The sequence below is a fragment of the Triturus cristatus genome, chromosome 5_2 (assembly GCF_964204655.1).
Source record: "Triturus cristatus chromosome 5_2, aTriCri1.1, whole genome shotgun sequence".
Classification (NCBI taxonomy): Eukaryota; Metazoa; Chordata; class Amphibia; order Caudata; family Salamandridae; genus Triturus; species Triturus cristatus.
The window spans coordinates 433,421,441-433,449,033 of NC_140588.1; the positions used below are offsets into that span (position 1 = coordinate 433,421,441).

General features: G+C 43.3%; 1 protein-coding gene across 2 annotated transcripts in view; it reads left to right on the forward strand.

Annotated features, from left to right (window-relative positions):
* The window catches only part of LOC146823118 (maternal DNA replication licensing factor mcm6-like), a 474,334-nt gene that overhangs the window by 156,802 nt on the left and 289,939 nt on the right, over positions 1–27,593 (forward strand). For both annotated transcript variants that reach the window (XM_085606624.1, XM_085606623.1), the window contains exon 7: positions 9,231–9,376. In XM_085606624.1, coding sequence (XP_085462750.1) covers positions 9,231–9,376 — 146 coding nt within the window. The remainder of the gene's footprint in view (positions 1–9,230; positions 9,377–27,593) is intronic.

Genomic DNA, 27,593 nt, shown 5'->3' on the forward strand with positions numbered 1-27,593 from the left:
AAATATTCATTTCGATAATAACTAATACATGACATTGCCAGAGTTGTCCAGTTTAAAATCCGTGCCTCATTTCTGTTACAGGCCTATGGTTTAGAAGTAAGGTGGCCTATTAAAATTTTTGCATTTAACACACTTCATTTTTAGTCTTAAATTCTACAGATTATAATTTTAATAAAGCATTTTGCAAATAACTACATATTTGTTGTTTCCCCCCCCTCTGATGGTTGAAACACCATTAAAATTTCTTAACAAATAAATGTTTGAGTGCGCTCTTACTCTTGGTTGAGTCATCCTTTCCAGTTTCATGCGTTCCAAGTTCTTTCAATTTTATGTATAATCTATTTTCTCTCATCCATGTCTAGTCCTTCTAATTTTTGTTTGTCTCTTCTTTTTCTTGTTTAAACAGCACCTAACTTTTTTATATAAAGTTATAAAACTAGTACATATGATTAATGCAGGTTTCAGAATGACCATTAAAAGTCCTCCTACTACTGTTGCAAAACAGTTACTGGTAGCAGAAGCTCCTTAACCTAAAGTCCCCTAATACACTAGCCATTTCTAATGGTTCTAGTGTCTTTCAGGTCAAATGTTCTTTGCAAATTCCTCTTTCTACTCTTATATGGTATGTATGAAAAGCAATGTTGAGCTTTCAGCATCTTGCAAACTCCGCCTTTCTTTGCCAGCAAAACTTTTACGGCTAATCTATTTTGTAAAACCATTGATCAAACGGCCAGTAATTTTGTGTTAAGACAGCAATGCTCCAGATCTACTAGTAGCCAGTTTTCCCACTGTTTGTGACAGCGTTCTGATCTTCTTGTCATTTAAAACTACTCCAACAGGTGGTCTGATTGCTCCAAATGTATCAAATTAATTGTGTTCCATCATAAACACTTAATGTATGTCTTTGAAATAGGGTCTGGGTCAAAGCATCAAAGCTATTTACATGGTATATTTTGGTAAACGATGTCTAGGTACCAAATGCCTTCCAAATTAGCAGTTAACTAAAAATAAGCATCTTGTCTACAAACAAAATTAACCCCTGGAATGACTGCTGCCTCCCCTGTTAGAATTTTGACAAGTCGTCCCAAAATTTCGAATGTGTTCCCAACTACTGAACCCAATGGGTCTTTTTCTGAATTGTTTTTTTTTTATAAATACATAATTTCCTTTTCTGTCACCTATATAATTCCAATCTTTGGTATATCATTTTGTTTTTAAATACATCTTCTTTCTTCCAAACATTTTGAAAGACATCTTTGTTTTTACTATGGAAAACTTGGGCCCTCCTTTCTTCCATTGTCATGTGAACCTTTTCTAGGGGTCTCATTAAACAGACTAAGTTATTTTAGTATGCCTTGACAGTATCTTGATCTTTCACCTGTGGGTGAAGATTCATGCTTTTCTGAAGGGAAACTTTTCAATGAATCCTGTCCTAATCAGAAACACTTATTCAAAGCATTCCGGTCTATAAAATAAACTAAGCAGGATACTACATGTGATTGCATAGGATAGTGGTATGTGGTGATAGGTTATCTCATCTGCAGCTGAAGAAGGTAAGTGTGCACACACCAGTTCTTAGCATCTAAAGCTTGTGTGTATTCCTGAACTAGTATAGAGTAAACTGTAGTCAAATACTCTTCTTTTGAATAGTCTACAAATAAAGCCTCTAATGTTTGCTCATCTGTAGTGTGTAGATGTTGTAGTAGCAGGTCTTGAAACTAAGCCTCGTCGGTGTTGTGCTTTGCAGAACTCAGCGAAGTGCATGAAAAACACAGCCGCGCTAAGCGGAGCTCCGCAAGTGGCGGAGTTTCTTTACATAAATGCCTTTAGCAATGATTTTCAGTGCCAGGTTCTTGTCCGCACTGTGCAATCATCGCAAACTGCACCATGCAAAGCACATGCCGGCACTGCTTCCTTTCTGCCACTCAAGTATATTTTTACTTGAGCGGCAGCTTTCTCAACATGAACGGACGGTTTATCAATGCGAGGGCTCATGAGCATATGAAATCTGGCCACCCGTGTTTAGAAATCTAGGCAGGTGGTTGATTTTTCCCCACTCGCGCGCGCCAACTTGACGTTGATAAACGCGAGCGTGGGACGAAACTCCACTCCCCTGTCTTTTTTGGAACTCTGCGAGCTCCATGGAGTGTGGAGAACTCCGCGAGCGGAGTTCACAGTCCAAACTTAATTGATACCGGGATCTTTCTGGTATAAAATTAAGCCCGATTATGTGTTAAGTATACTATCAATTCAACTATTAAACTGACACCTAAAATGATCCTGCCTGTAGCTTTGGTGAGGAAACGCATTTGTCTATAGTCAAGCCTTAAGTAGAATATAGCATCAAGCAGATTAGATTTTCTGCCTTAACTTCTACTTGTGCAAAAGAGCAAAAACATTTTTCTACTTTGAAGATGTGACTTGCAGTCATTTTATTTAGATTATGTACATTGTTCGTCAGTCATACCTAACTCTATTCCATCTTCTTCTAAAGGGTTATCCCTACTTTTCCACTGCAGACTTGAGCCTAGGGAAATCTTTTCTTATATTTTTTAATTCTTTTCAGTCCTTTACTTCTTGACTTTTACACAGTTAATTATTTGTCAAAGCTTTCAGTCTCAAGTTCAAATGTCCATGTGAGTAAATTTCCTAATTTGTAATATTTGTTTAAAATATTTAGTTTTGATCAATCATGTTTGTCAGTGTTGCATGTCACAAAGTCTCAAATGACTCTTGGCTCAATTAACCTGGACATTGATTTGAGCCGTCTGGTACATTCCTTGCCTAGTAAGTCCACTCAGGTGCTGAACACCTCCGGCAAGGTACTCTTGCTCACTTTGATGTTCTTAGTGTCTGTTGATTATCTTCTGTTTCACTTGTACGGCTTGATTCAGTTTCTTCGATGATTTTGTGGTGTATATTCAAACGACACTTTTTTAAAAAATATTTCTTTATTAACTTTTCCAATGAAAGTACAGCATAACATACAGTTCCAAAACAAACATCGCCAAAGAGACTCTGGTCACATTTGCTCACTTACAGAAACTGCAAAAATTTAGAAAGCATACCAATGTACAGTGGGTGATAGAAATGGTTATTCTGAATCCATACAGTATAGGGGTAATCCTTAGCCGTCCTAGTGACAGCAATGTCTGGCCTGGTAGCATTCCAACAAAAATATATTTGGGCATGGCATTCGAAAGTCCACACAGCTATAAAATCAATTTAACATGAAATATAACATATAAAGATCCCTCCCTCCCTAAGCTACCCCCTCCATGACGGCCCATGCAGGTAAGCACGGCGGGGCGGGCTGAGGGGGAGTGACAAATAACAGAATAGGGCACATAAAATAAATAAAACCACTTACCTTGCACTCCCCGTATCATTGAATCGGCGGCGATGCGGCAAGAGCAAGGTAAGTGGTTTTATTTATTTCATTTCCCTATTCTGTTTGTCACTCCCCTCCACCCCACTTACCTGCATGGGCCACAACTGCCCCCCGAAACTTCCATCAAGACTAGCAGCATTTTGAAAATATTAATGACTTTGTCTCCGCCAACCAACTGACGCATGGTCCCAACATGCAATGAGTGTGTAGGTCCTCCACAAAAGTCCAGTCACTGTCAATCAAGGCGTCTCTCTAACCAGTATGGCCTGGGTGTCTGTGGTGGGTTGATCTTCATTCTTCGGCTCCAATAGCGCCTGGGTCATAGCACCCCAAGAAAGCAGAAGATTGGCTACCTTAGCATCTCTACGTGTTCTCGGTATGTGTGACTCCTCTACTGCCACCCACTTTCATAAATCTATCTCCCTTGCCTCCCTTGTTCATCTGACACTTGATGTTAATTTCCTCCTCCCACTTGGCCATTCATAGCTCCATACAGATCTTTCTGTTCTCAGTCGTTCCTTCATCTCGGTCATTCAATTGCTCTGAAACTTCAAAAGTGTCCATCTGGTATTTCCAGACTACTTTGCTATATTTTAGGAGCTTGCACTGGTATGATTTTGCTCTTCACCCCTCTTGTTCTTCTGTATGTGCCGTCACAGGTGCACTCTGATGTGAATCAAAGAATGCTATTTCTTCATTTGGGCACCTTTATCTGAGTGTGCAGTGCATGCACCCAGTTACATATCCCAGTACAGTTAACAGTGTTTATGATTAGTAAGACTTGATTGGAACCAAGGTGGAAAACACTTAACAGGATTTCCACACATGCTTCTTCCCCAAAACACTGTCACTAGGACGAAGTGCATGGCACTGCTCTTGATGTGGATTGGCAGTGACTGCTCCAACCCGGTGAGAAACAGAATACACCACGTAAGCCAGTCCTTTGCAGTAATAGAGCATTATGCCATCTGTGATCAGAAATGCATTTGCAGGTACAGCGGGCAATCTCACTGCACGTCCCATGAGGATTTCATGAGGCGATAATCCTGTTCTCCTGTCAGGAGTACTTTGAAGGCTCATCAGAACCAATGGTGATGCATCTGGCCATTTTACAGTAGTTAAAGCATAAACTTTGGCCAAATCATGACTTTAAGGTTCCGTTTACTTGATCCAGTATTCCAGAAGCCTTGGGACAATTGCTGCAGTATAATCTCTCTTCAGCATGAAGAGTCACACAGCATTCTAAGGACCTCATTACTAAAATTAGTCCCTTGTTCTGACTCCAGGGAAAACGGAAATCTGTACCTTGGCATTAGTTCACCCAACAAGTTAGCTGCAGTGAGACTGTCCTTTCTCCCTTTTGGGTAGGCTTCCAACCATTGAGAGAAAATGCCCACTACAACCAGGATGCATACCAGCCTGTTGCATACAGGCATCCTGATAAAGTTCAACTGCATCCCATTAAATAGACCACCTGATCTTCCTACGTGACGCATTGTAACTGGTGTTCTCCTTCCTACATTCATCTGTTGATATGTTGTGCATCTGTGGCACAACTCTTTTGCTAGAGTTCTGAAACAGGGGTTGAATAGATTTTGCCTAAACTCTCTAACCATTGCATCCCTTCTGATGTGTGCAGGACCATGGAAATGTTGTCATGGGAAACAAACTATCTGGAAATACAGATTTTCCATCAGCTGAACCGAAATGTAATTTTCATCCTTAACACAACCTACTCTGAGCCAACCTTGATGTGCTTCTGAAACCTCTTCCTGCAGTCCTTTGAGATCTCCAAAGTATCTGCTACTGACCACTGAATGTCAGTGTCCTCTTCAGATTAATTTGTATATTCTCCATTAAATGTGCAGGACACTAGTGTGCAATACTGCGCAACTTAATCTGCCTTTTCATTTCTAAATGTGACTTAATTGTTGGTGATTCTATGGGCTGCACATTTAACCACTCAAATTTGCCGGGGCAATTTTATCACATATTCCCTATTCTATATGGGGGAATCCCACCTTGGTCATAAACCTCTTATGACCAGAATTGTGAAAATTCATGCACCACGCAAAATCTATACTGACTATCTGTGAATATAGTCACTCTCAATTGTGCTGAAAGGTGACATGCTCTCATAAGGGCAATCAATTATGCCACTTGTGAAGAGGTAACGCCTCAAAACCATTAAGCTTCTACACTTCTTGGATTGTACGGACTGCATTAGCGGCTCGCATAGTTCACTCATTGTCTCTTAGACATGAGCGGTCCACAAAGTTTACATAATCTGGCTCATTAAGAGGTTCATCTCTTATGTCTGGCCTTGGTGCATACATACTTAACATTTGAGCAATCATGTTCAACCTCATCCCTATCGGTTTCATTTTCAGGTGAGGGCAACAATGTGGCTGGATTAAACATGTGACCTCATCTTAGCACCACATTCTCTACTAGAAGTATCTGTTCATACTTTTTAAGTCTGCTGTTTAAGTTTGAGCGAGCAATATTTCCACTGAGTGAAGAACCATCACTGTAAGAGGATGTCCCATCACTATGCTCTCTTATCTCTCAACTAACACCAACTGCCACAACCACTTTAAGGCAGCCAAGCAATCTTGTGGTAACAGGGTCAAGGGTTTTAAAAAAAATGTGGCACAGGTATTGGTTTATATCCATGCATCTGAGTAATCATAGAGCACAGCTCTCCACCTCACTACAAAAAAATGAACACTTTGCTGTAATCTGGTATCTCTATTGCAAGGGCACAACAACTTCTATCAGCTCTAGGAATGCGTCAAAGCGAATGTTGTTGCATGGAAATGGATCTGGCACATCTTTGTGTTAGTATCTGTAACAGATTGGCCACTAAGGAAACATTTGGTATCTTCTGTTATGGTAACAAACCATTTCCATAAGCATCCTGACTTCTCTCTGAGTTCTTGGTGTCTTCATGCTTAAAATAATTTCAACTCTCTCCTGTGACATCATTCTTGTTCCCTTCTCAATTATGTGGTCCAAATATTGAACTTTTCGACAATGTTGCAGCTTGCTCGGGGACATTTTCTCAGCTAAATGATTCAGTAAGGCAATGGTATCTTGTTTGCAAGCCTCTAGTATGCTTGATGCTACCAGTAGGTCATCAGTATATTGCACGAGAACTGAATTGCAGGCATCTGCAGAGTTTCATGATGATGATACAATTTGTAGAGCACGTGGCTACTTAAAATGCAGTGTAGCAATCCCAGTGCTAAAGCACTGTTCCAGTGATGAAAGTGCAGTAAAGAAAGTTAGGAAATGAAAAACCAGGTTGTAAGCAGCTTCCTAAAAGCCTTTGGATGGAGCCTATCTAATATTTGAAGCAGAGAGCGCCAGATCTCTGGCACCAGGTAGCTAAAAGAGCTGACTCTTATCCAGACTTTTATATTTAGGAACAACTGCTATTTTGATTTCAGATCTCAAGTTCATAGCTGGCACAAAAGGTTTGACCAGAGACTAAAGATATCACGGGCTAGCATTAGGTAATGCCTTGAAGCAGAAGCAGAGAGCTCTGAACCTAATTCTCTGCCTAACCAGTAACCAGTGTCGTTTATTCAGACCCATTCCAATGGAGGCACTTTTGAGAATATTCAGCAGCAAGTGTGTCGCAGAATTTTGAAATCCTTGACCAAGATAAAGGACATTGCATTAGTCCAGCTTGGAGATGATCAATGCCTGAACTAGTGTCTTCTGAGCTGACATTGACAGAAATCCTCAGATTTTCTTGAGATTTTTCAGTAACCAAAAGCATTTTCCAGCTAATGAGTTGATGTAGTTATGTAAGACAGTTTAAGATGGAACCAAATACTGAGGTTTTTAACTTTCAGTTTGAGAGCGTAGCGGGCCAAGACTATTGGGCCACCATGTAGTGCACCAGATATTGGTCTGATTGTATAAAAGCTGTACTTCTTGTCTTTTCCACATTCAATTTTAAGCAGTTATCCAACCAGCTGGCTTCTGAGACCCAAGCACAGTTGGGAAGCAGTGTTACTGCTTTTTTGAGAAAGTGATGATGAGCGGGGTATCATCCACATACAAAATGATAGTGAAGCAGAAGCATTATATGACATCAGCTAGAGGATGGGCATAAATATTAGAGTGTTAGGCACTCGGAGGAATCATGAGGCACTTCTTGATGCAATGGAAGCAGCTTAGAGTGGAACGAATTTGGAAAACCTGAAAGGCTCGAGCCTGCAAAAGAGGCAAGTCACAGCATGGCCCTATCTCCAATGCCATTTTTACACTGTCTTTCTAACGAGATATTGTAGGATAGTGTGTTGAAAGCGGCCCACAGATCGAACATTATGACCGCCACAGAATCACCAGAGTCCAAGATCTAGCGTACTGACTGTAGCTATCAGCAAGATTAATTCGGTGCTGTATGATGGCTAAATCTTATGAAGTAGATCATTGCATTTGATGAATTTGGAGAGCAGTTTATTCATGGGTTTCTCAATGATTTTAGTGAAAAGAGATTGAATGATATTTCTCTGGGTTTGAAGAACCAAGGAGGGATTTTTCAGGAGAGGAACTACCATAGCATATTTACAGCTAAGTCACAAAAAACAGGCTGGACCACCACAGAGCCATGCTCTAAAAATACAGGGGGATACTGAGTCTAAGGGAAACCATTAATTCAGAGGGCCATAGCAAAGCACTATCAACCAGGTTCAATGGCATTAAATTTCAAAAACCTAGAGCTGTTCTTAGATGTCTTGAACAACACATGCATTCATGGTGAGTGTTTGGTTTTTGCAGAAAAAAGGACGTAGATGTTAACATTTTGAGAAAAGGAGGCCAAGTCCTTTCTTCTTTCTACCGATGGCGAGATGGAAGACGACACTAGAGAAAGTGAGGAGAGCAATTTGATTATAGAGAACATTTCTCTAGAAGTATTGGAGGCAGACTGAATTTTAGTTGCATAGAAGGGTCTACGAGATTGCTTAATACATTGATGGTAGTTTTTAAAGCATCTAGGTAGTCCGCTCTACACAATGGATCATGCGCTTTGCGCCAAAGGCGCTCAAGATGCTTACATTTCTGGGTTGAGGTGGAAATAAGGAGCTTACTGTTTGATCTTTATTGATGGTTGTTTCCACTGGCCTTTCTTTCCCTTGCAAATGCATCAATAACAATCATTGACAAGTAAAATTAGCTTACTGTGTACAGCAGTTATTTAGACATTTTTACTGGCATTTCATTATCCTGGTTTGTCTTTGATACATTTATGTTCATTCTTTGTTAGCAGAATATTTGCTTGTATATGACAAAAACGTAAAGTATCCTATAGTCTTCCATGCCTTAGTTTTCATTAGCAGCTGTCCTCAAGATTTATTGTAGCCTGTTTTCCTTAGTTATCCGACAAAATGGTAAACTACCGCAGTCTAAGCTCAAACTTGTTTTTAAATCTTTCTAGTCCCTGTGTCTCAGCTTATTAAAACTACTGATTATTTTTTTTGTATTGTACTGAGGCTTAGAGCGCCAAGCCCCCATGGGAGTCTGTTATGTACATACAATATTTTCAGTTTAACTTTTGTTGTTGTATACCTTGCTATCACCAATTGAGTGATGTAAATCTTTTTTACAATTAGTGTTTATAATCACTTTTATCTGACCTAATCACAGATCTAATAGCTTCTCATAAAAGGATTCTTTGTTCCTGTCTCATCCTTGCAATATTCTTTTCTCAATACGTATTTTTTGATTCTTTGTCAGCTAATTAATATAGTAAAAAAGGATGGTTTGAATCATACTTTACTTATAACAAAAATAACCATAATAAACAAATGTGTTAATGTTTTAGGTGCAAGGGCGGAAACTGGATCTAAAATGAGTGGACCTGAAAAGTCTGCTATGGAAGGGATTCAAGGACTGAAAGCACTGGGTGTCCGAGATTTGTCTTATAGATTGGCTTTTCTGGCATGCCATGTGGCTTCAACTAATCCTAGGGTAAGCATTTAGAGGCACGTTACTCTATTTAAATACATTAATTTACTCATTATTTGGGGTTATCTCAATTTTGTTTGCTTGACGAATATTTTTCCATTGTACCACAACATTTTACTGTATTAATGCATGCCACAAACTATTGCCCTTTAAACATGCAATTTACCAACTCTCGAATTTTCGAAGGATGAAAAGCTGACTTATCTTTCTGGGATTTGAACGTTGGACTGACAAGTTTGCTGTACATGGCTGCAACTGAAGTTCTAAGTGTACTATTTTACTAGCTGTGAGTGTACTTTATTTAAAATATTCAACTAGGAATCGTACCTCTGCCAGCCTTGTTAAAAAAAAAAAATAACTTTGCCACGGTCATTTGTATGCAGTGATATGCTTAAGTGTGTGAGAGCTATATTGCACATTGGCCAGTCATATTAAAAATTAATTCTATAAAGTGCTTGCAGTGCTTAATTTTAAAATCAGAAAATAGAAATTACTTAACTTTATGGCGCAACATAGTTTAGTCCAATATTTTCTCATGTACATTGTTCTGTAAGAATTTGTGATGGACTCTACCATCTTAAAGAGAACATGGTTGGGGATGGGTAGCAATTTAGTTTATTTATAGGACTTTATTAGACCCTCAAACAGTGAGTGCACCATGGTTCTGAGATTGCTTGATTGGGTTTTTCTACTTTTTCTGAAGACAAATGCATTATTTTCTTATAAAACATTTCTAACATGGATAAAACTGTCTTTCTCAGCAATGGATGTTTTTAAATGCCCTTTCTTTTAACCTATTAAGGCATTGTGGAATCCAAAGTAATTGGCATTATGTTGAAGTGAAGAGGCACTGTCCCTTTGCCTTAGCATGGCTGTATTGAAAAGTCTCTCCTAGTGGGAGAGGCTAATCTAAAACCTCTTCCCACCCATTCATATTACCACTTTCTCAATCTGGTACAGCATCTGCAATCTCCCATGAATATTGGGAAACAGTAAAATTCTATGCAGAGCTCTCATAAATGGCTCAAACAGTGATTTTTTTTTTCTAGTTTCCTCTGAGAATTCAGATTATTGCCGATTTCCCACTCGCTGGAGTTGACAAGAGGCTTGGTAGTGATCCATGTGGAGTACTATAACGTGTTATATACTGGCCTCCAAAAAAGATTAGACAAGATGCAGAAAATCTTGGACTGCTTGGATATGCCCTAATGCCTGGGAATAAGTTGTATTTAAACCAGCCCTCCTTCGCTTGCCATTTTTAAAAAACATTTTAATTATTTTGTAACAATGGAGACATTGGTAAGGCATTTGGAGAATTATCAAAATCATGCCATGAAGATACAATTAACATTGTGTCCTGGACAAAAACGTCCAGTTAGATAAGTTAACAATGACAGAACAGTGGTGATGGTGGAGTCTGCGTAAGATGCAGCTGGTGGGGTTATGCGTGGTGCGTCAGGTGTGATGAGTAATCAGTGGTGTGGACATTATCAGCAGGTGCCTTCGCCCTTGTTTTGTGTCTGTTGGTGGAGGACACTGGCTCTAATGGCTCGCAGTTGTGAGCTGTGGCAGGAGAGTGGGAACTGTTGAGGGGTAGGGAAATGCAATGGGCATGCAGCTGTGTCTCCATCTTCTGGATATTCCCGTAATGTCTCTGGAGTGTTTCTTCCAGGTTGGGCAGGCATCATTTTTGGACTCAATGTATGTAATGTGTCCCAGTTCTCTACCCCCCCACCCCCACCCTGCCCTTTCCCATTGTGCGAATCCGTTGGGAGTGGCAACTTCCGCACGTTTCCATTGCAACAATGTAAGTAGCCATCTCTGTCTGAGGGCACCTTCCACATCACAATTTGTCAATTAAATAGTACAAATGCAAGGTCTAAGAACCTATTTATGTGTTTGTTCTCTTTAGCTGTGGCCCAGGGGCTCAGGAGACAGGACTTGGGAGTGGTTACCAAAGTGTGTCACACCAGTTCCGCTGTGATGGTTGTGACCTCCACTGAGGCCTATTCTAATATCAGGCATTCCCATACAAAGTGGTAGAAACCTGCCTCACCAGTCCTTCAGGAATAGACGCAGAAAACATGCACCTAATGGACTTGGGGGAAAGATGGGGATTGTATGTGTAATTACATTGTGTGGAGTGAAATTAAAGCTGTGCCACTGCATAGTACATTACAAAATTTGGTGCATCAAGCCCTCCTTCAAGCATGGGTCTTTGTATAATGGTGAGATCCACTCGACGTCCTCACATGCACCATATCCGTTCCAGTAGGAGACCTTTTAGCTCCCAGAAGAAATACTTGGGAAGCACGTCCAGGGTTGCTGCAAAGAACTATAGTAAGCAGGGCATCACAAGCATCTTATTAATCGCCACTCACCCCAACGGAGAGAGGGGCAGTGAACGCCATAAGGAGAGGGATCACGGGATTGATCCCATTGTTCTATCCAAATTACTTTCTTGAGGTCCTTGTCTGTGGGGTAGATCTGGATGTCTAGATATTTGAATGTATCATGACCCCATTTAAGCAAGCGCTCTGGTGAAACATACCTATTGGGTGCAGAGGTTGGCGTGAGAGGGAACAGGCATGAAGTGGGCCCGTTGACCTTGAGCCCAGAGATGTCCCTGAATTCATCCAGCTAGAGCATCAAGCCTGTAGGGGAAACCCTGACCTTGCGTAAGATTACCAGCTCATCATTCACATAAATTGACAAGATGTGGTGGATATCTGGTTCGGGGACCCCATTCCTGCAGGCGCAAGTGGCAGGCTAGTGGCTCCATGGCTATTGCAAATATTAGTAGGGATAACTGGCATCCTTGCCTGGTGCCCATTTAGAAGGGAAAGCGGTCTGAAATCAACTGGCCTGTCTTGACTCTTGCCATTGGATTTGAATAAAGAGTGATGATCCAGCTCAGATACTCCAGTCTGAACCCCATACTCTTTAGGATTATCAAAAAATGTCCCAGCTCAGGATGTCAAAGGCTTCTTCTATGGAGTGACACGGCTACTTTGCGGTGTGGGAAGCAGTCTATTTGCAAGCACCCTCCCCAAGATTTTACCATTGAGATTAAGAAAGGATAAAGGGTGGTATGAACGAACGTCTAAGGGATCTCAGCCAGGCTTGGAGATGAGCACAATCCGTGCCTTGAACACTTCCAAAAGGTGCTAGCCTGGTGATCAGTGCTGAGAACGTGGTGGTGTATTGAATCAGCAGACAGTCTGTGCCTGGTGTCTTGTTCTGGAAGATTTCGGCTATGGCTGTACTTATGTCTTCCAGCTATATTGGCTCATCCAATTTGGCCCACTCGAGCGGGGACAAGTGGGGGAGGTTGTAGTCAACCTAAGCATTAGATCAGGAGGGGGGGGCACCCCCAGCTCAGTACAAAGTGAGGTAATAGTTTAGAAAGGCATTATTAATGTCCGCCTGTGTGACTAACAACAAGCCATCAACACGCCTGATGGCTCCAATAGGAACGCGTTGTTGGTCCTCCTTAACCAACCATGCCAACATCCTCCCTGACCGGACACCCTCTGCATGTAGCATGGACAAGAGATGCTTGTTGTCATGACTTCTCAAGCATGTGTTTCCCTGTGCTGTTTGTGCAGTTGCTGGAGTAGTTTAACCTCCATGGTATGATTAGACACTTCCCTCTCCAGGGTACGCATATCACTCTCAATTGCCATCAGTTCTTCATGCAGTACATGGTGGACCCCCCCACATAACAGCAATGCAATGTCCCTGTGCAACTACTTTGTGTGCATCCCATTCCAGACCCCAGGGTGGGGTGGGACCTTTAAGGTCAAAGTATTGAGTGGTGCACTTTGACAGGTCTTCCCTGAACCGGGGATCAAGCAGCGCTTCAGTCTGTAGCCTCCAGGTGTGAATCCTAGGGCACGGTGTACTCCATTGGGGACCAAATTGCAATGGACAATCGATCAGTATTTGTAGTTCAGGCACTGCATGGGGTAGGCCTATTCGAAATCCAGGTCTTAAGGCCACTCCTGAATTTGGCGAGGGAGCTAGAGGTTAGGAGTAGATGGGGAGTGCTTGACAGCAAGGTGGGAGAAGCAGTGTCTTGTGGCTTGAGTACAAAGGATGTGGGGGACGGTGGTGAGGGCCAGGGAGACATACCGCAGGTGTCTGATGGGCAGGTGGTTGTTCGGGTATTCTGGCCCTGTGTTGTGGAGGGCTTTGCAGGTGTGCATGAGTAAATTGGTGGCATGTCTTCTTGACGGGGAGCCAGTGAGGCTACAGATGTGGGGGGTGATGTGGGCTTATCTAGGAGGGTTCAGGATAATTCTTGCTGCTGCGTTCTGAATTGCTTGGAGGTGTTTGAGGAGGAGGGTGGTGGTTCTGGCGTAGAGGGCATTTCTGTTGAGTAGACTGGTGATGAAAGCTTGTGTGGCATTTTTTATGGTGTTTGTTGGGACCCATCTGCAGACTCTACGTACCATTCTGAGGGTGTTGAAGCAGGTGGAGACAACCGAGTTGACCTGTTGTCTCATGGAGAGTTCTCTGTTGAGGATGATGCCAAGGTATGGTCTGACAGAGTGTGGGCCAAGTACTCTGATAAGACAACCTGCACCCCCAGATGGTCAGTTAATAAGATGAGATCCAATCTGGTTGAATATCCTGGGCAGGGGAGTAAAATTCTCGAAACCGGTCCTAGGATGCTTGTTTCCAGTCCAGGGAGGACCTGGCTTGGCAGTTCGGGCTGGACTGTTCCCATGAGGCACAGGGTCAAGACTGATTTGCATATGGCTGGGTTCAAACTGGAACGGCATGGTGAGCAAAAAAATGATGGATTTAGGCCCAGATCTCTGTACTGGGGTGAATGTATGACATTGTTCTGCATTCTGTCCATCAATTGTTGTTTTTGCATTTGTCACCCCGAGTGGGAAGGGTATGCCCAGACGTGGGTCCCTTGCTCTCCATGCCACTGGAATCAAGCTATCCTGGCTGAAGAGGGGTGAAACCCCGAAACCGGTCCTAGGATGCTCGTTTCCAGTCCAGGGAGGACCTGGCTTGGCAGTTCGGGCTGGACTGTTCCCATGAGGCACAGGGTCAAGACTGATTTGCATATGGCTGGGTTCAAACTGGAATGGCATGGTGAGCAAAAAAACGATGGATTTAGGCCCAGATCTCTGTACTGGGGTGAATGTATGACATTGTTCTGCATTCTGTCCATCAATTGTTGTTTTTGCATCGGGGAGTAAAATTAGTCATGCACTTCAGACAATCTTATTTTGGTCAGCCAATTCTGAAAGTGTTATCGTTCCAATGCATCCCACGTTATGCAATGGAGGAAGAGAACAATCACAGTACACACTGGCACACAGTTGAAGTCCCTACCCGAGATGCCTGGCACTTGGGGGTTCTGGAAAAGGTAAGTGTCAAAGAAGTCCGGCTGGTTGAAGTGAGGTGCAGATACCCTCAATGTCACCTGGGCACCTAGATAGGGCCCTTCTGGTATCACATATCGTCCTCGGGCATAAACACTCTGGTTATTGACCATGTAAGGGACCCCAGGAGGTGATCCATACGAGAAACCCATGCGCTAATGCCGATGAGGAGGTGCCATAGACTTATAACCGCTACTTTGTTCAGACCTTGTGAAGTTCTGTGAGCATTAAATGAGATTCTTGTAACATTGCAATGAGTGTATGTCAACACCTAATGGTAGGGATAAATACGGTATCATTTAGCGGGAGTTGCCATACCTTGCACGATCCATGTTATTGCATTATATTGAGATATAAGACTATCGGTTGCCTCAGGTCCCCATTTACACCGTGTCAAGCACCACTCATGCTTGCTACACTCATCCTCATCGCTGATATGCACACCAAAATTACCTGGCAATGTGGAAAGACTCCATAGAAACAAGAATAGAACCTGGTCAGGTGACGGAGTCCCTGGCCATGTCCCCGCTACAGGAAACCAATAACTGAATAAACTCATCAATGGCTGAAACATGTTCACTTTGGAGTTGTAGGGGCATGGAAGATCTAGTGCCCACCTTCTCCTTGGCGCAGGCGCGACTCAAAGGGTCTAAAATCCAGGCTGCAAGGATTATGGTTGCTTACTTTGGTGATGCACAACCTTGTCATTTGTCCATCTCTGCAAGTATGTGACATGGGATCCAGGTGGATATTCAATACAAGTCATCCAGTGCCAGTGATGTGAGGTTTGCACCCAAGTAACTTGTGTCCAAGTCCGTCTGAAGTGTTATCGGTTAGCAGAAGTGCAAAAGGGTTCATGCTGTGCTGTGAGGCTTTGGTCTGCCGCCATCTGGTCTTGATTGGGCTGGGCTTTAACGGTCTTGGGCACCAGCCATTCCCCGTTGACCGAGGTCTCTGAGGGAGTCTGAGCCAATCCCTTGGTGTGAAGTCACGTCCACACATCCTACAGGGTAGAGAAGATGTGTTGTCTCACCGTCTATCACCTTGAGTTTTCTGGGAATAAAAGTGAACGCTTAAGGTGCAGTACCAATAGATTTTTAACGTTCATGTAAGATCCATGAGGGCGCTATTATTCCGCTGTCCAGTCAGGATAGGCTGTGATCACAGCATTCTCATTGTGCCAGGCACCCTTGCTTGAAACTGCTGCAACGCTAGGTCACAGTCCCGATATTTAAGGACTTGTGCAATGATAGGCTGTGGTTGGGCTCCTGGTGGTGGCGGCGAGTTTTTGCTACTCTATTCCCTAGCGCGGTTTCCATCATTCAGGTGTCAATGAATAGCTCAACACTTGGGCCTACCAACTGCTCTGGAAATCCCAGCACGCAGACATTATGGTACCTCGAGCACCCTTTGGCATCCTCCACTCGATGGTCGAGTGAGGCCACTTCCTTGCCCATGATCTTCAGTTGTGCCTGCAGCTCTTGTACCATGGGTCTTATGGTGGTCAGGGTGGATTCTGTCATCCACCCTCTCAACCAGCTTTCCTATGGCTTGCCTGTAGTAGGTTCACATCTAGGGAGACTTGGTCAAATTTGGTCTCTAGCGGTGTTTTAGTTTTCAGGCTCATGTGAAGTACTTTTTCAAATTGGATGGAGTGTGTGTGAAGAGAGGTTTTGAGGTGACTTAGTGTCTAAGGTTCAGTCTGTGGTGATGGAGGGTGGCTGAGTACCATTGGGTTCTTGTGGTGGATTCTTAGTGGTTTCGTTTCACCATCATAATATACCTCAGTGTGACCTCACCGAGTGTTCATAGAAAACAGTTAGGTGTTTTGGCTCCCAATTTCTCCCAGCATCAGGCACTCAGTTTGCAGGTAGGGGAGTGAAATATGGGCCTCTGTCCCCAGGGCCCTGGCCTGTAACGCTCCTCTCCCTCATCAGTGCTTGAGGAATATTGTCTTGCAGCAAATAGCTGCTCTCACCAGTGTATTTTGGTTGGAAGGCCTCCACTCTTTTCCATTTCAAGGCTCTCCAGTGCAATGGGTGGCTTGATATGGGAGAGGACTGGTCCAGTAACAGCCTTGCCAAGTCAGTCCACCCCTCCCGAGCGGAAAGTACAGTCCTTGGTATCACGGGGGCCGACTGGGCTTACCTTTCATGCTCTTGCCCATTTCCAGGCAGCTGGGCCCCCAGGAGAACCAGAGGCAGAGAGGCCCCCTGTATCTGTAACCCGCGTCGGGTCGATTTTTGGGCAAGGCAGGTAGAGGGTCAATTATAGGGCTATGGTGGTTATGGTGTGCAGGAAGTAACACCCAGGTGGTCAAAATTGAGGATGCCAGCATCTTCAAATCGCCGCAGGGCCCCAGTCATGCATACACTGTAGTGGCACTCTTGTTTGGACCCACCCTCCTCCAGGCTGGCACGCTTTTTCATTGGTATGTGCTCGCAGTCTGCGTGAGTGCTGTTGAGCCCCTGCATCTCCCAAAATGGTGGTGTGTGAAGCCTTCGTGCTTCTGAAGGCTCCCCGGTGTAGCACCACTGTGCCCCAATACTTGTAGGGCCTTGCGGCCTCGGCCAGGATGTTGGGATGGGGGTCTGCCCTTTGAGGTGTGACCTTGCAGATCGTCTCAGGCTTTAGCTTGGGCGTGTTTCCCCCCCCCCCAACTCACAGGGGGCACCAGCAAGACTGCCAGTGCACCACAGGCAGACCTTCAGAGACAGTCCAGTCTCACCGCCGTGGAGTGCTCTGGTTCCCTTGCTGTGGCGGTCCGTGTTGCACTGGAACTGCGCTGTCAGAGGCCTCACTTCCGCCTCCCTCTCGGGTAGCACCCCTTACTCTCGGGACCGTGATATGGGCACCACTTCCGCATTTCCCCTGCAGTTTCTCCTCTGGCATGGTGAGCAGCCTGTGTGACGTGTGCTGGCCATTTTGGGCTGATGGGGGAGGATTGTTGTGGGTCTGCCGAGGAGCTCATTGAAGTGTGTCCAATGCGGCTGCTATCTTGGCCACACCCCACTTCTGTTGGCCATTCAACAAATTATTGAACAATTATGCATGTTTATGTGCTAAAATGGGTGTAAATGCAACTTGCATCCATTGGGGCATTTTTTTGTTGCATTAACAGCTTTGGACAATTCATACTTTTACATAAGTAGTTGCCAGGAGCTATTCGAGGCAAGCAACTGTCCTTGCAAAATATGATCTGAATGTACTGTTGCATGAAATTATGCATCAAAATATACTGTAGCCTTTCGAAGCATTAGAGTGGAGGCAATTAGTTGGCACCATAGAAATCTAGAATAAAATGCATCCTCCATGTCCTCCTATGTATCAAAGTCAGAATATTTTCGTTATTTCAAAATAGAACACATACAGTAATGTATACATAATCAGTAAATATGAAAAAATGTGTGATCTGTACAGCTGATCCGTTTAAAAATGTTTCTACTTCAAAAAAAACATTTGTGACTATAGAAAAGCCACCATGCAGCTGGTAAATTTAAAACCTCAGTACAACTGTATATAATGTATTTATAAAATGTACAGAAAATCATAGAACAGCACAGGTAGTATGAAGCAGTTGCCACAAGAACTTAATACATTTACAGAGTATGCTTTGTTGTAATGCATTTACATGTGTTCTGTTCTTGGAATGTGGCAGAGTTGTAGGTTGACCTTGGGAGCATAGGTGTTCTTTCGGAGTCAGTTTTTTCAGAGCAAGTATTCACGCTTGACCTATTTTAAAATTAAAGTCAATTTCAGCTTTATTCCTGTGATTTGGTGGTTCTTCACAGCATCATTTTGAGGAGTTGTCTGCCAGCTCATTGTGAAGAGGTAGTAACGTGAATTCCTGAGAAAAGAAGCGCCGGAGAGCCCTTGAAACTCAAGAAGTGGGAAAGTGAGGCTTATTTACTGTGACTTTGAGAAGGGTACGTGCCAATGGGGTGAGGCGCCGTGTCACAAAAGACAAAGCTGCAATTGTTTGCAGTCATCGTATTTGGGTGATAAGTTGAAGAGAGACCGTAAGCGCTGCATGAGGAAACATGGTTACAGCGCTGCTTCAGCTTTCAGTGGCATTTTAGCAGCCTGGGCATAGTTCGCACGTGGCGGAGTGCAGTGCGAACTGCAGTTTGTGCTGGTATTCCTGGCGTTTGGGTAGAAATTCTACCCGAGTGGCAACTCGCGCTCGTGAACTTACTGTTGGCGCTCGCAAACTTACTGTTTGCAATTGCGGACCTCCCGATCGCGAGTGGGGGAAAAAAAAACTCTGCTTCACATCACAAAGCGGAGTTTTCTGCACTCCGCTAACTTCGCGAAGTGCAGAAAACTCTGCAAACTCTGCGAAGGGAGCAAAGTTCACCGCCCAGACCTACAGTCCCAACATCATAACTAAGCAAAGCACTGCTACAGCGAGCAGCAGTATTTTAACGGCACCCAGTGCCTAATTACTGGTTAGGACCCATTTAAAAAAGCGTGCGAACATTGGGATTGGTGGTGCAGGGTTTTCTGTAAATAAAATCTGCTCAGATTAAATCTTCCATGGTGTGAAAATGATTAACGATTGAGATTAATTGAAAAATCATTAACATATGGTTTGGGGAAAAACACCCATTGGGCTCACCGGGCTTCAGTCCCTCCCCCCCCCCGTCATGTGTGTCAGCCCGGCTGAGACAGCCTTGCGGGCTGGCGTCCGTCTAATTGCAGCCGCACCGGAGTACTTCACAGGTCTTTAAAAGACCATTTACTAGTTAATGAGGCTTTTGTTGTGTTTTCACCCCTTCTTACAGCCACTCTGCCTATGGCTGGAAGACTTAGCCCCCCTGAAAATCTTTTTCAGCCCCCCCCCCCCCCCGAAATTTGGCTCTAGTTGCCCACCGGCAATGCGCACCACGGCTACTGTCTGTATAATTCTATACCCAAGGAATTCTGTGCTGGTGTCTGTGGTGATGGAGAGTCTCCTGATAGACGGAAGGATTAGAGGAAAGATCCTTGCATGCTCAAGTGAGGAAGAGTTACAGGGAAGAAAAAAAACTTTGTCATGTCACAGCAGAACTCTTCTGGATTCCGGATATACATATTCTATTTTTTTTTTTTTTTCTTTCATTGGTAGGCTTACACAGACATTCATATACTGAGCAGTATTTACCCAATGTTTCACATTTCTATTTATGGAACTGTTTCTCCAGCAGAGGTATAGTGGCAATATTGTTAAGTTAGCTTGTCTGTTATTTCTGCCAATCTTTATTTCAAAATGGTTGTGTTATCTATAACACCACCACCTACATTTTTATCTCAAGCAGGTGAGCCACCTGTTGACTAGGAGTGGTTAGAAGTATTTGACAATTATTTGGCAGCATTAGATGGGAAACATTTTCGGCCGAATCATAAGAGAGCAATATTGCTGAATACTTTTGGTAAGGAAGGTCAGCATATTTTTATGCATTTACCTGCATTGCCGGTTCATGAGGGCCAACCATTTATTGGTGTATGGTGAAACACGTAAGAAATTGGAGTTGAGTTTTGTCAAAGGAAGGAATGTAGTTATGAGACTCCATAAATTCTGCACTCAACCTTGGCGCCAAGGTGAGTCCAAACACTATTTTGTTTCAAGATGTTGGGATTTATCTGTGAAATGCCAATTTGGTGTCTTGACAGATGAGATGATCCGTGATCAGCTCATTGTGCAGTGTAGGAGTTGGAAGATGCAGGAGAGACTCTGGGCTACTAAAAGTCCATCTCTAAAAGATGCAATAGATATAGCTAAGATGGTTGAGGAATTGGAGTATTGCATGAGGGAGATGGCTAAAAAAGGGGCTAAGGGAGATGTTTTGGCTGTTGAGAATTGCTCTAGTGAGGTGGCAGCCATGCAAAAGTCAGGGAGCGTTATCAAGGTAGACAAAGGGCAGGCCTATGCTAAATCCCAAGGTAAGAGGTGTGGTAGTTAGTCATTCTACAGACGTGAATAATTGTTTTGCAATGGGTAAAGTGTTGCAAGTGTGGGTGCAAGGGACACTTTGCTGACGTGTAGGGTACCATCAAAAGGTGATGTAGCCTTGTTGTCTAAAGAGTTGCCATCTATGTCTAATAGCATTGGAGTGGACAGGGTTTAGTGTTAGGTAGAAAAAGACAACTGTGTGGGGAGTAAGATGAGACCAAAAGCAGAATTCATAGTACGGGGGTGGGAGATTGATTTGATGGTAGATTCTGGCTCTTTATATACCATTGTTCAAAAGAAAATGTTTATTTAAGAATGACCAGGTGTGAGATTACTCCCTAAGGATATGAATCCAGGGGGTTACAAAAGTGAGAAGACATCCTGGGTTATATGGTTGTAGACATTGGTTTTGGTGGGTCTAGGGTCCACCAATATTAAGGTGACTCAATCAGTATGACTTACACATTGGGATAAAACTGCGGTTTCCAAAACAGGTCATGGTGGTTGATGAGATGACATTGGAGGATGTTCTCAATGATGCACAGAATATATATCCAGCTAACTGTTGAAATGATGCATGCACAAAATCAGATTGAAGCAAGGGGGGGTCCCAGTACAATACAAAGTAAGGATAGTGCCTATATAAATTAGAGAAGGAGTTAAAAAAAAAAAAACAATGTTGGATGAAATACTAGAAAATGGGGTGAAAAAACCTGTGGAAACATCTAGTTTGATTTCTCCAGTTATGATCAAACATAAGGCGGATGGGAAACTTAGCTTCTTTGTGGACTTAAGACTCAATCAAAATGTGAAGTCTGGTAATTTTCCTCTTCCTAATAACAAACTGGTCTCCATGTTCAAGGGTGGAAAGTACTTTTCCAAATTGGATTTACATCATGCTTGCCATCCAGTAAAGCTACATGAGGAATCTAAACCTTCGACAGCATTTATAACTATGGCGGGAACTTGCCAATTCACGCAGATGCCTTTTGGTCTGTCCTCAGCTAGTGTTTTTCAAAGGGTTGTAACAGATATTCAAAGGTATTAGTAATATTGTCTATTTCTAGGATGATCTTTTGATGGTCGGTGGAGATATGGTGATATTGCAAGATGAGAGAATAACGCCACCTATTGGTGTCAGGAAGTGTTTGACATAGCCCATGAAGTACATCTGGGGCAAAAAATTACTAAACATCTCAGGGTAGAGTTTTGGTGGCCTGGGATGGATGAAGATGGGTAGAGAGGTGTACAGTGTGTATGGAAGGTGAGAAGAGGCTGAAGGTGGTCGGTCAGTCAGACTTTGGTAACATATGTGATCCAGGGCGAGTGTGGCATACACTGTGTGCTGACTTTATTGGTCCGGTTGATTGGGTTCAGTACAATCAGACGTTTGCATTAGTGCAGCTTGATGTGCACTCAAAGTGGTCGATACTCGATAGTAAAATCTGAGTGAAATAACTGTAGCCACCATAGGAGTGTTGACAAACTTTTAAGGAAGAAGGTTTTTCGGAGTGTATTATAACAATAACTGGCACTCTATTAACCCCTTCCCTGCTCATGACGGAACCAATCCGTCATGAGCCACGGGCGCCGTGTGCTCATGACGGAGTGGTTCCGTCATGCTGCAGCCGTTGGCGGCCGCTCCGCCCAAGCGGCACTGATTCCCCGCCTGTGCGGGCAAACAATGCAAGTGGGCGGAGTCGTGACGGAACCACTCCATCATGAGCACAGAGCGCCCGTGGCTCATGACTGAGTGGTTCCGTCACGAGCATGGCGGCGCCGCAAACACCCCAAACCCCCCCAGGGTTAACATCCCATTTACACCCTTTTGGTTGAGAGGCAGAAAACCCAACCCTAAGTTGATTCCAACTTGGTTGTGAGCATTGTTAAGGGGTGACGAGGAAAATTTGGTGGATGGGTGTTTCAGTGAGAAAGACAGGGGTGACTCTGGTGTTGGGGTAGACAAGGGTAGGATTGAACCTGGTGATTGCGTACAGGTCAAGTCTGGGCACTTGACCAGATGCTTGAATACTTTTTGGGGTCCTTAGTAAGTCAAAAGGTGTTTAGGTGGCATGTGGAGCTGACAAATGGTGAGAAGTGGAATCGCGTAAGAATGGCAAAGTTTCATGTCTGCGAAAGACTGACATTAATTTTGCGAGAAGGAAGATGAGTGCTGGAGTTTGGTTGTGAAGTGAAGAGTATCTTCACAGCCAGGCTTTCGTGTTTAATTCTACACAAATGCCTGATCTTGCCCATGATCATTCTTCAAGGAATGATTCAGCTTACTCAGACATTATTCATGGCCAATCGCAGGGGCTCAATCCTGCTCAATCGCTGGATTGTGAGCCTAGAGGAAGTACTGGTGTATAAGATGAGAACTGTTTCTGGTAATATAAGGACTCAAAGGCAAGGAAGGGCTCCAGTGTATTTGCAGGATTACGTTGTGGAATTGTTTATTTTGTTTAGTATATATTCTTTTCTATGCAATAATCTTTCTTTGCAGGGTGTTACTTATTTTGTTGGGTTTTTCATAGTTTTTTTTTTGTTTATGGTAGATTCATGTCTAGAGTTTACGGTGTGTATGAAGGGTGGAAGATATGTTGTAATGCATTTACAACTGTTCTGTTCTTGGAATGTGTTAGTTGTACATTGCCATGGGATCATGGGGTTCTTTCTGAGTCGGTTACTTCAAGCTGGCAGAGCAAGGATTCATGCATGACCTATCTTAACAATAAAAGTCAATTTCGACTTTATTCCTGTGAGTTGGTTGTTCTTCAGAACACTCAGCCTTTTAGAAATAATAAAAATGGAGGGCAATACCTGTTATAAATTTATTGACAAACAATGTGAGGCTGAAAGGCTCTCTGGTAGCTATGTTAGAATATTTTTACCTAATCCTAAAAGAATTAAACTTTTGGAGGCGAGCTTTTAGGATAATTAGTTCTATTCAACTGTGTCTGAAATTTCCTGAACTATGGGCCTTTTCCCTCACCCATACTAGCTGGCATGCTTGATCATTGAGGACTCCTTAACCAGCAACACAGTACTACCGGGTGACCTCATCCTCCGGTATTTTTACAAGTTTGTTTGGAGTAAGTGATATATGAAGGTCAGATGTTAAGATTCAAACTGTATTAGGACCAGAAATTAACTGTCCCTTTAGAAGGTCTAGTGCTCAGCGCTTCTGAACATTAGCATACGCCTCTTCAGGAGGACCTGCTGTCTGAGCAACAGGGCGGGTTCCTATATCCAAACGTTCTCAATCTACACCTCCATGATTGGTAATGGAATGCTAGCAAATCTTTCTTCAGCTGTAGTTGATGTTAGTTTGGCTAACGGAGGTCCAGTCATAAATTAATATTTTTCTGGTCATTGGTCCAAATGACACTTGGTGCGAGCAGAAACAGACTGGTGTGTGAAAGGCTAAGCTGTCTAAGTACATTTTGTTTTTGCCCTAAAAAGGTTTTGCTTTCTGCACTGTTGAAAACCAATAGGAGCTCTCTGAAGGTACAAACCTCCAGATTATGTATGGGAATAAAGTCTCCTGGGCTTCAATCTTTATTTCATTGTCTGTTAAATGAATGACTTAATATCAAAGTCCGTTCAGGAGATGATCGATTTAAGAACCACGTGGTGCAGTGATCATTTTGACTGCCTGTATCCTGGTCCCTGCCCCACAATGACAGCTGAAGTTGGGCCCATTTGCTAAAATCTGCACAGGACTTGACCATCAAGGGGTGTAGATTTTCAAACATATCGACCATTGCTCTGTCAAATCAGGTGGTGAATGCATTTTGAGACACATTATATATTGCACCTTCAAATGTTGGCCTTAGTGGTAGAAAAGGGTGCTTCATATCTCCCCAGGTCACCTTGTACCCAGAAAATCGAGAGATTCAAGCAAAGATGCTTGAGTTGTAAAGGAGGAACTAGGATGTCTGGGTTGGAAACTAGGAACTAGAATCTGTAATAGTCAGGAGAACGTTGTATCTGTAAAGAAAGGAGTTAATGGGGCCTGTTCTGGACAGGATCCCTGGCAGCCGCTTCAGCAGCAGTCACCAATGGTTTTAACACAAGGAGGACTATCAGAGCATAAACACATCTGTCCTATGACTTGTTTGAAAATGGTGCGGTAAAGAAAACCTCAACAGTTAATTTGCTCCACTGGTGTCCAATATAGACAATTAGCCTTCAGATAAATCCTGATCTCTAAAACCCGCAGCAAGTATCCCCATTTCACTCTTTTACAGCGACAATAGAGATAAACAACACCAGTTCTCTGAAGTCCCATAATAGCTGTGCAATTATCTTTAAATTATTCCTTTGGGTGTCCCCAAGACCCAAACCCCACTTGAGAGTACTGGATCAATGAAGGAATTACATTGCACAACCTGGTGGCCATATTTTTTGCCAGGGCTGTCTCATTGTTAATAAGGAATATAGGTAGATAGCTCCTGTAGCCAAAGGAGGTGGCAGCTTTCACCTCCTTGTTGAATACTCGGTTTAAAAATCGTGCTCCTGTTAAGCAAACCATAATTGACTACAGCATTTGTAAATGTAGAAAAGATACATGAAACTGGTGACTTTAAGACCTAGAGACCTGAAGTATCTGCTTCCTTGAAGGTATCATAGAGCTCTGGAAGAGCTGAGCTGTTCAGGTTTCCTAAATTGCCCAGGGAATTCCTCATCACCTGATTTACACTTGAGCAATCCTGCTATAGCCTAACTAAGCACCTCCGGGGTGATTTCACCATTCGGCATGGCCTGGTCTTCGTCCGTGAGGGCAGTGGCATAACGAAATCTGAGGAGGCCCCCCTGCAAGGTTCAACGAGGGGCCCCCGCTCTGTATTTCATCAGGAGCTCTCATACGAGAGTACTGTGCTGAGGGGGCCCCCTGCAGCTTGCCCCTCCCCCCGCACTGCGGGGGCTGTGGGGGCCTGTGTTACATCACTGAGTGAGGGACGGGAGGTGAATGGAATCCAGGAATTCCTTCTCATGCCTGTGTCTTGTCCTTGGCTATTAACATTATGACTAATAATGCAAGTGTAGCTGAACCCTTGGTAGAGAGTAGTGTGTGTGAAACAGTTTGTACGGAGTTTAGTAGCATTGGAAAGGGAATTTGAAAGATTGGGGAATGGTTTGGTGATGTGGGTAGTGGCTTACTAAAGAAAGTACTAACACCATTAATAATACAAACACTTAGTCTAATCCATCTAATTCTTATGTTAAAGATTTGAGAGGTTCTTTGTCTTAAGGGAGATTTGAAATGCAATTGTGAAAAGATAAGGGCAACAAGAAAAAACAGAGTGGAGGTATTGAAATTGATGACATCAAAGCCAGAGTTTAAGAAAATGAAGGCCACGGAGAAGGCCAAATCGTAGAAACGGAGTGACTGATGAAGATATGTAGGGTAGTTTGGTGATTCAGAAATAGGGGGGGGGGGGGGGGGAATTTTTATAAATAGTGAGGCTTGATTTCTCTGCATACCTAGGCCCCAGTCTGAGACTAGGCCAAAGTCAGCATGCACTGACATTCGAATTGCAGTGACTGAAAAATATGGCTTTTAAAATTACATGAACGAGTTTTTAACGTGCATGTTTCTCTTCTGTTTTCCCTTTTGCAGAAAATAAGCTAAATAGAATTAATTTTGTGGTGTTTATTGGCTGAGCTGAAACAGAATTTGTAATCCTCAAAGGTAGCCAGTTTGCCTTTCTGCTACTGATTTAGACTTGGACTTTCCTTGACTTTTGAACGGAGTAGAATTAAGCGAGTCCTCTTGAACTATATTCTGGTTTTGGCTATTTACAAGCTTTGTGGGTTGAACTCATGTTATTACCGCTCAAATGGCATTACTTGATGCATTATTGAGGTTTATTTTAATTTAGCATTTTTCTGTCTTCTGTAAGGATTCTATATTTGAATAAACCATTATGGTTTCAACCTTACATCTGTCCTGTGAATGTTTTAATTATTGCCCTAGAATCGCAGTCTATTGAGACTTGCATGACCCTGATTCTGCATCTCAACCCTGTTAACGGCCCTGCTTTGGTGTCGGACTCTATTAAGCTTGCCTTAGAAAAGGACATAGCTATAGCTCTAGTGCTGTTGGACTTATCCGCAGCGTTTGACACTGTAGCACACCATAGACTGCTACAAAGACTAATGGAAATCGGCGTAGTGGGGGGGTCTGCCTTTCAGTGGTTTTCAAGTTTTCTGGAACAACGCACCCAAACTGTGAACCTGGGGAATTTCCACTCCAGAGCTAAACCTCTGAACAAAGGGGTTCCACAGGGATCGTGCCTCAGTCCCACGTTATTTAACATATACGTGGCTCCCTTGGCAAAGATCAGAGATCACAGCTTTGTCCCTTTCTCATATGCAGATGACGCGCAGCTCCTGTTTTCATTTGATAACAACTCGGATGCTACCAAACAGATGTTTGCAGAGGGCATGCATGCAATCTCCAACTGGATGTCAAAGAACTTTCTCCAGTTGAATGCCAACAAAACTGAAGTCCTCCTCTTTTGCAAAGCTCACCTTCTTTGGTCCCCAGAGTGGTGGCCGGCAGAATTAGGCCCTGCTCCTGTGCCTACCAACAAGGCTAAAAACTTAGTGTATTTGGACCTTTCTCTATCTAGTAAGGAGCAGGTGGCAGCTGTCTCGGGTAGCTGTTTTGGTTTGCTAAAACTCCTACCGGAGTGTTCGATCTTCTCTCCCTATCGGTATACATGACCCTGCTTCTAGCCTTGGTAGTTAGTCGATTGGACTATTGCAATGCACTTTTGGGTGCCGTGAATGAGGGGACACTTAATAGGCTCCAGGTAGTGCAGAACACGGCAGCTCGATTGGCTTTAAATCAAAAACTCAGGACTCCTTCCCGGCC